General features: G+C 46.6%; 1 protein-coding gene across 1 annotated transcript; it reads right to left on the reverse strand.

The window, feature by feature from the left end:
- Positions 1-6,131: 6,131 nt before the first annotated feature.
- LOC124682029 (F-box protein At3g07870-like) lies at positions 6,132-8,471 on the reverse strand. Its single transcript, XM_047216796.1, has 2 exons — positions 8,287-8,471; positions 6,132-7,450 (listed from the first exon to the last, which is right to left on the reverse strand). The coding sequence occupies exons 1-2, from the start codon at positions 8,346-8,348 to the stop codon at positions 6,235-6,237; spliced, it is 1,278 nt and encodes a 425-aa protein (XP_047072752.1). The 5' UTR covers positions 8,349-8,471; the 3' UTR covers positions 6,132-6,234.
- Between the last annotated feature and the right edge of the window lie 425 nt (positions 8,472-8,896).

Here is an 8,896-nt window from a genome sequence, read left to right on the forward strand (position 1 = left end):
TCAATTCACATCATTTCTCAACAACGGAGGCAGCCTCAAGCATAACCCCTATGATGTGTGTTCGGAGGGAACCCATACTAAGACACATAAATTTCCAGCTAAGCCTTACCCATAATCAGGTATTGTGGGGGTACTCAAAAATTGGAAGGGTATCGCATCCAACTCAATCATCAGTTTTTAGCCAAATTCACCAAGTCAAATTCATGTCATATTCACCTTCAAAATCTTTCAATGGAAATGACTCATCATTCCAAGGTTTTCACCATCATCATTTCATAAACACATGTTCCCATCTAGAGTAGTCATTTTTAAATTTAGCACTAGCATCTAGGTATGAGGGGTGCTAAGTAACTTGGTTTGCTTCTAGGCTAAGTTTGATATTCTTGTACTAACTCAATACTAACCAAGTGAATCATGAATCAAAAAGTACTTTGATAAAACAAAGGTAAATAAAGCTTGTAAAGTAAAACTGGGAAATAGGATCATAAGCATAAAATAAATGGGGTAATGCCTTGCTCATGGTGAGCTTTGCACTTTGCAAGAGTATTATCTTGCCTTGGTTGGGGAATTGGTCAAAGTGGTCTTCTTCTCCTTGGAAGTAGACCTCCTCCTCCTCCCGGTACTCCTCGGTACTAGCGTCTAAAATACGAATACGGGGTACACAATCATCACACCAAACTTATTTAATTTAACTAAGCACAAACATGGTTCACACACTTAAACTAGCATCACACATTACTATTAAGTTGGTGGATGTGTTTTTCTTATTATTTAAGAAAAATAATTTCCTCTCATACTAACTTAGATGTTATTTTCAATTACTTAGAGAAATAATTTCCTCTCATTATCTTCTTAAGATTTAATTTCTCTCATGAATAATATGTGACCTAGGTTGACCAAAGTCAACCTCTTCACACTTCTCATTTAAGAAAAGGATTTAAATGAGGTGAACACCTCATACCATTTAATCCTAACATGTTAAAGATTTAATATCATCAACAATTCATATGAGACCTAAATGACCAGAGTCTCTACCTCATTTTGAATTGTTCATGACAAGATTTAAATGAGAGAAACACTCCCATAAGATTTCTTAATAGTTTTGGACAATATCTTTGACTAGAAATAGCCATAAAGTCCTTTAATTAAACTAGGCCATGATCATTCAAGGTAAGCATGGCATATTTTCGCAGAAACAATTAGTATAAGTGAAATGTGAATTATAGGAGTTGGAATCAACACAAAAGCATTTTTGGTTGATTTTTAAGAATTAATCTAAGGCAGAAAAGTCCCTGCCTTGTTTCTTTTCTCACTTTAATTCTACAATAGATCTAGGGTTCTAACCAGTGGCATTGTATAGATAAAATCCTAAGTTTTCCAAATATATAAAATTTGTAAAATTTGGCTAGGTAGATTTGTTCCTATTAAATTTTGAAGTTGGCAACAGATTGCATATTTCATCTAGTTTGGAAATTCGAAATTTGAATCGTGGGCTGGCGGGAAAGGCGGTTTGGCTGCACAGGGGAAAAAGGGAATGGGCCGGCCCAGTACTGCGTCCAGCGCAGCGGGCCGCCTGACAGCGTGGGGTCCGCCTGTCAGCGGGTTTTCCCCAGCGAAGCGGTACGGGAGACGAGGGCCGTGCGATTAGGCAGCAGATCGACGGCCGTGGTGCGTCGTCGTCGCCGGCGAGAGATGGACTTACCGGCGACGGCGGTAGGGGGTCGGAGGGCGCGTCGGAGCTCCGGCGGTCGTCGGAGATGTGCGCAGGGACGTTGTCGACGACGGGGATCTCCCCGGTAGCGGCAGCTCGTCTCGGGGTGGCCTCCTGCTCCGGCTTGCTCCGTGTGCGGCGGTGGCGGCGAGCTCGCGGTTGGGGCGATGGAGTGGCTAATCGGTGCAATTGGAGTGGCGAGGAGTTCTGTGGTGAGGAGAGGAAGGTGTTGGCGTGCTCAGTTCAGTGGGAGGAGCTCCCCTTTTATAGGCGCGGGTGGTGGCCGTGGGGCGGAGCGGCAGTCGTCGTCGTCGCCGCCGTTCCAAGGTCGCGAAGGGGCAAGGCATGGGCGCGGCGCGTTGCTGGTCTCCTGGCGAGGCTGACGCGCGTAATGGCGGTGAAGACGAGGCTCTACAGCGGCGGTGATCTTGATGGGAGCTCGCAGGTCATGGCGGTCAGTCGTGGATGCTCTCGTCACCTGCGGCGTTCCCGCGGGCCATTGAGCGTGTCCAGGCGGTTCAGGGTGGTGTCACGCGTCGGCCGGCGCTGATAGCGAGGGCGGAGGTGATGCGAGGCGGTGGGCGTCGTCACGCCCCGGCGCGTCCAGGGCTGGCGCCATGCGCGCTCTGGCGCGGCATGGGCATGCCTGGGCGTGTCTGGGCGCCACGGTGCTGGCTTGTGCACGCGTCGGTTTGGTCAAGGAAGTGCACGAGCGTGTCCAGGGAGGTGAGAGGAAGGGAAAGGACATGGTGGTGAGGTCCAGAGATGGCCAGAGGTGAGGGTGGCATGATGGTGGCATTGCCATGCCACGGCATGGCATGATCTTGATGATTTGACCAAGCAATGGTCAGTGCAAGTGGTGCTACTGGGGTGGTGAAGTGAGAGGAGGTGCCAGGGGTGCAGTGGTGGCTCAGGTTGGACCAACTCCAATGTAAAATTTCAGCACGGGCTTCATTTTTTACCCTGCCTGCCAGGTGTTTGGGGTAATGCCCGAAAGAAAATTATTTTCGAATTTTGCAATTCTTTTTGGTGAGTTGAACTCATATATTAAATGTAGTAGAATGGTGTTGGTTTGGTTCAATTTGGAATTGAAATGCAAAAATTCATTTTGCATATGATCTTCACTTTAATAAAAAGTCCCCACTTTGCTTGCTTGCCATTTAAAATAGAGATGGAATTTTGGGGTGTGTTCTTGAGCAAAGTTGTTGTCCTTGATGTTGTCTTGGATGAGGTGCAAAGAAATGGTCAAGGGTAGAAGTGAAAACTCAAAAGCCAGGGGCTCAAAGTGAGCATCAGAATAAAAATGTCCCATATGACCATAATCACATGTGAGCTCATATTTGTTTCAAATTTGATTTGAATTGAGTTTGATTGTTTCCAAAGGTGTTAATAAGTGTTTAGCATCCATTTACAACTAATGGTGCAAACCAAATTGGTCTAGATTAAAGATTTGTAAAAATGGCATAGGCCATATGTGTGTGTGAAATTGATTTTTAGCAAATCTTTCCTATTTTCTTTTTAGTTGACTTTGGATGATCAAGAGATCATTGCTAGGGTTTTAGAGTGAGAGAGAACACATAAGCAAGCATCATGGCAAAAGCACACTCAAATAATTTACCAAGGTGAGCTATATGCATAGTCCTATATGATGAGAAAAAGTTTTTGTTGGTTCTGATTTTTGGGATTCTGGAAATCTCTCTCTTATTCTTTTTATTAAAACTTGGGATGTTACAAACTCTTCCCCCTTACAAAAGATCTCGTCCCGAGATCTAAAGAAAACTAGGTACTAAAGAGATCTGGGTATTCCTTCTTCATATCCTCTTCGCGTTCCCAAGTGGCTTCTTCTTCGGTGTGATTACTCCATTGTATTTTCAGGAACTTGATACTTCTGGTGCGGGTGGTCCTGAAAGCTTCTTCAAGGATGCGAATAGGCACTTCGCGGTAGGTTAGATCCTGGTTGATATCAATGGCTCTGTGGTCGATGTTCTTGAATACTTCGGTCTTCTCCCCTGGTGATCCAGTACGCCGAGCCGTCCACGCAGACGACGCCGCCCTGCTGGCACCTCCCGCTGGCGCCGGGGGTCGGCACCTCCCGCCAGGACGCGCCGCCGCCGGGGCCGAGCGTGTACACCTGCACGGCGTCGAACGTGCCGGACTTGTTGAAGTAGCAGGGGACGTGCACCACCGTGTAGCGCAGCGTCAGCGGGTGGAACCCGAAGCCGTATGCCTCGTGCGCGCGCACGGCCGGAGAGCACGGGCTGAGGCCGGCGGCGCGCGGCGCGGGCGGGACGCACACCGCCGCCTCGCGCCGCGTGTGCGGGTTGGACACAGTGATGGCGCCCGTGGCGTCGTCGAGGACGCAGATGAGGCCGTTGCGCGTGCCGATCACGTTGGCGGAGAGCGGGCCGGTCCAGACGCGCCTGTGACGGCCACCCAGTACTCCCCGCGCCTCGTCGAGCACGTAGGCGGATGCGCGGTCGTGGGCCTTGACGATGGCGAGGAGCTTGGTGCGCACGAAGCGCTCGTGTGTGCGCTCGTCGACGGCGTAGCGCCAGTGCCTGCACAACAGGCGGCACTGCCGTCTGGAGCTCGTCGGCAGGAGCACCAGGATGTGCACGAGAACGTCCGTCGAGAAGTCCACGCCCATGGCGTGTGTAGCGGCCGCTCTGCTTGGCACGAGAAGATCCTCTTTTTGGTGTATGATCCGACACCTAGATCTTACCTATGTACAACATGAGTTCTCTCCCCTTCTTTGCGTCTAGTGTTCGAGTCCAATATAGCATTATGTTCAATCCGATTGAGATACATGACCTGATGCATATTTCCGTACGGGATACAGCCAAACTGTGTGAATTTCGGTGATTGGTCTCCGTGCAGCCAAACTGTTGATCAGCAATTGATGAACGAAATCTATTGAAACCTAGTTGGTTACAGTATCGCGTTATCTTGCTGATTATTTTCCTGCACATATATTTGAACATACGGGTAGGCCGACGCTTACTGTACTTCCCATGCATTTTTTTTTTTTGGAAAAGACCATGGCCTGTTCGTAATCTTCAACAGCACTACAAGTAAACCAAAAGTAATAAAAATTACAAAAAGATCTTTAGACCACCTAACGATGACTACAAGCACTTAAACGAGGTGAAGGCGCGCCACCGTACTCATCTTTCCCTCATTGGAGCCAGGTTTGCCTATCATAGTATAGCTTGTTGTAGTAGATAGACGGAGAGTCGCCGTGCTAAGACCCCAAAGACCCGACGTAAAAGAGCAACAATCATTGCCGATGAAGAGAAGCGTACATCAGAAGAAACACAGACCAAATCCAGCAATATCCACTGGAGACAAACCTCCACATGCCAGCAACGCTAGACGCATCACTGGAACGGATGCTAGACGGGGAGGACTCTATTTCATCTTCAAGGAGTCGCCACCGCCACACCATTTGAAGTAGGACACAAACCCTAAAGAGAATGAGAAAAACAACAAAATACAAAGCCTCCCGCCGATAAGGACCAGGATCCACCGTGCCTCCATGACCCTAAGGCTAGAGGAGGCGAGGCAGATCGGCCACGACACCAACGGGAGGCGGGAAACCCTAGTCGCCTCTACTTTTCATGCATATTTGGGTAAAGCAGCATCAGACTACAAAAGCTCAACAGATTCAAAACACTACCTACAAAAATGGAAAACTTGTTTTGGCAGGGCTCAGCTAAAGCATAGTACCAAAATAAAACTTACACTGTTACACACCATGTACCAGGTAGGACTTTTACAATCTAGATATTTTTTTTATTTTAAACATAATTAACAATCGAGAATTGCAACACAAAAGGAAAAAACTCACAAAAGTGACAACAAGTTTCACTTCATATAACGCAATGGGTTGCACTTGCATGGCAAGAAGCAACCAGGTTCAGTTTCATGCCAAACTGTTGATCATCTATTAAAAACTGGACTCTCGTATAGTTGATTACAGTATCGCGTTATCTTGCTGATTTATTTGCTGCCCACATATCTGAGCACATGGGTAAGCTGATACTTATGGTACTTTTCATGCAAGCTCAACAGATTCAGAACACTATGTATAAAAACGGAAGACTTGTTTTGGCAGGACTCAGCTAAAGCACAGTACCAAAATAAAACTTACACTGTTACACACTATGTACAAGGTAGGACTTTAAAAAATCTAGATATTGTGTTAATATAAATAACAATCTACAATTGCAACAGAAAAAGAAAAAACACTCGCAAAACTAACACCAAGTTTCAGACTTCAGAGAACGCAATGGGTGCACTTGCATGGCAAGAAGCAAGCAGGTTCAGTTTCAGCAGATGTTGTACACAGCAGATAGCTAAAGCATTGACAGACGGTGCCCCAAGAGGTCAAAGCTAATCAAACAGCGGAGAATGATAGGGCTTAGTTCAGGGATTAAGCCAATGTATCAATATTGAAGGACGCCAACACTAACGATCATTCTTGTCACCATTGCCACATGAGCAGGCACCAGAGCTTGAGACCCTTACATTAGTAGTATAGATTTACTCAGCAATGCGCGTCGACCGGCCAACCCATCCAATGCTACAAGAGACTCCTTGTAGAAATAGGAATGCACATCTCTGGGGCGACGGTGGCTTGCCACCATCCTCTGAGAGCTTATCTGAAGCTGACAGTTATTGGCTGTAACATCGTAGGACCACAGTTGGCCACCAATGTCTTGCAGCAGCACCTTCCTCCCGTGGATGAAAACCGGCGGGCGAACAGTAGACCAGAATCCAGGTGGCCATATGATGGTGTACATGGGCAACCACTTCTGCTTGCTGTGGCAGTCGAGCATCCAGATATTGAACTCCCCAGGAGCATTGTACTGCTCTGGGCTTTGCAGACGGGAATGTGTTAACGTGATCACAAAGCATACCTTTCCATCTATCTCTGTCATAGAGTAATCGCACGTGCAATAGCGGGCCTTCTTTTCTTGCTGCAGTGTCGGAGGACGAACTGATGTGAACACCTCTTCGTTGAGATCAAATGACATCACCGCGATATCTGAACATCCGCCATTTGGCCCTGTTATCCAGTGCATAGCTCCATCCACATTGACAACTCCTAATGACAGCAAGAAAGGAGCGCTTGGAACTCTTATCTCTCTCCACTCCTCTTCACCAAGGGTGTACACCTGTATCGAATCCACCCGGCAGGGACGTCCTTGGCCATGGAACTCGTGCATAAAATGTATAATCTTGTATTTGTTAGTTTTGGGGTGAAACCCGAAGGCATATTCACAGCGGAATTGACTATCCGATGTCCTCGCTGGTTTTACAATGTGCAGAGAGTGACCTGTCATGGGGTTGCAGATCTTCAGTGAGGATTCCTCGTTGAAACAGAGCAGGCCATTGCAGGACGCAAAAAGGCCATCGGCCGAATAACCAGATGATGATGGGGACCATGCTTCATCAAAGATGTTTGACTGAATACGAAGAGGCGTGGATAAATCTCTATCAGAAAAGAGGAGGAGGCGTTGCGATGCATGCTGCAAGTTTGCCATGATGAAGTTTGGGCTGCTGAGTAGATTGCGCCATTGCTTGGATACGCTGCGGAACCGAAGTAAACTGCTCGCAGGGAGTCTGATAAGTATCTCCTCGATGATGTCTTCGGTGAGAAATCCAGCACACTCAATTGTAGTGGCTTCTTGTCTTGCCATTGCAGCCAGATCTTTGTCCAGAAAGGGTCCAATACTCCTGCGCAAAGCTGACAATGTAAGTGCTATCAAGGCTGGATACTAGAGAAACCATGTATATGCAAACTTAATTGTCCTAGATACTACTGTGGGTATAATTACAATTTCATCAATCAATTTATAGCTTCTGAATTCTCGAAAAAAAATTATAGCTTCTGTACTACATTGTCTGTTATGTTGGAAATTTGAAATGCACGATTCGAATTGTGATGGACTGCAGTTCTTCTCATACTATATACAAGAAGAACCGGTTTACTGACATTCTAAATAAGTTGGACAGATGAAAAGCACATTGTTTGACATGGTTTAATTCAGTGCATTATGAAAAAAACAATACTGGGTCATCTCCAGCTGATTGCATAGAACTGTATAGACAACAGGGAATTTAAGTCGTGACATTAAAGAGGTGACGCGGACTTTGAATTGTTAGCATACAATATTAAGCCAGATGTAATAGAAATCGCGAATACAAATTCCAACGAGAATCAAATGCAGAGATTGCTTCTGCAGTCCTAACACTTTATGGGGCCTAACGCCCAATACATATATGTCCTAAATAGGCGAATAAAACGGCAGTGGATTTGCTATGGGGTCACTAGACTTTACATCACAAGCATAAAGAAAAATAGGTAGAGACCAAAGATTAGCTGGGGCCAAGCAGCTTTTTTGTTTTTGCAAATTAAAGGGGCGCAAAGCAGCTACAGATGGTCTAGCCTAATTGATACGTATCTAATAACCTGGCACCTTCTAATTTTCTGTGTTAATTTCTTTCCAGTGACACCACGCACTTAATTCAATAGCAAGACAACAATGGGGGATTTCCATGGCAAAACCTACCCAAGCCGTAGCGCCTTTTCCACAGAGGTCTGGCAACAAGCAGACGCCGCAGCGGACCACATCGGTGGAAGAAGCACGCGAAATCGAGGAGCCCGGAGGAAAACGAGTAGTCGCCGAGTAATCTAGACGAACCCGCCGTCGACGAGATCTTGTCGCCATGGAGAGCTCGTGGCGTGGATTTGATGTGGGGGGAGGGGGGGAGCAGGGGCAAAAGGAGTAACCGGTTCTGTTCCTTACTCTGTTTCTTGTTTTTTTAAGGGATTCTCTATTTCTTGCTCTCTCAGTAGATTTCTCTGTTTCTTGCTTTTTTTTTTTTTTTTGAGAATTCCAAAACGCTTTATAATTCAGCGTTTAGAATGATTACAGGAAAAGACATACCCGCTGGTACTACTCCTAGCCACATATGGCGACCATGCGGTAACGATGTTGCATATCGAGCAAGCTCATGAGCCTCAGTATTGGATGCTCTACTCTCATGCCTGAACGATACTCCTCCTCGCTCCCTTGCCGAGTCCTTTATTTCCTGGAGAATGTGACTTGAGAGTCCCAGGGACTGGCCTTCCAAACCCTTGATTACCTCCAGGCAATCCGACGCCACCATGATCTCACC

The sequence above is a fragment of the Lolium rigidum genome, chromosome 1, assembly GCF_022539505.1.
Source record: "Lolium rigidum isolate FL_2022 chromosome 1, APGP_CSIRO_Lrig_0.1, whole genome shotgun sequence".
NCBI classification, from domain to species: Eukaryota; Viridiplantae; Streptophyta; class Magnoliopsida; order Poales; family Poaceae; genus Lolium; species Lolium rigidum.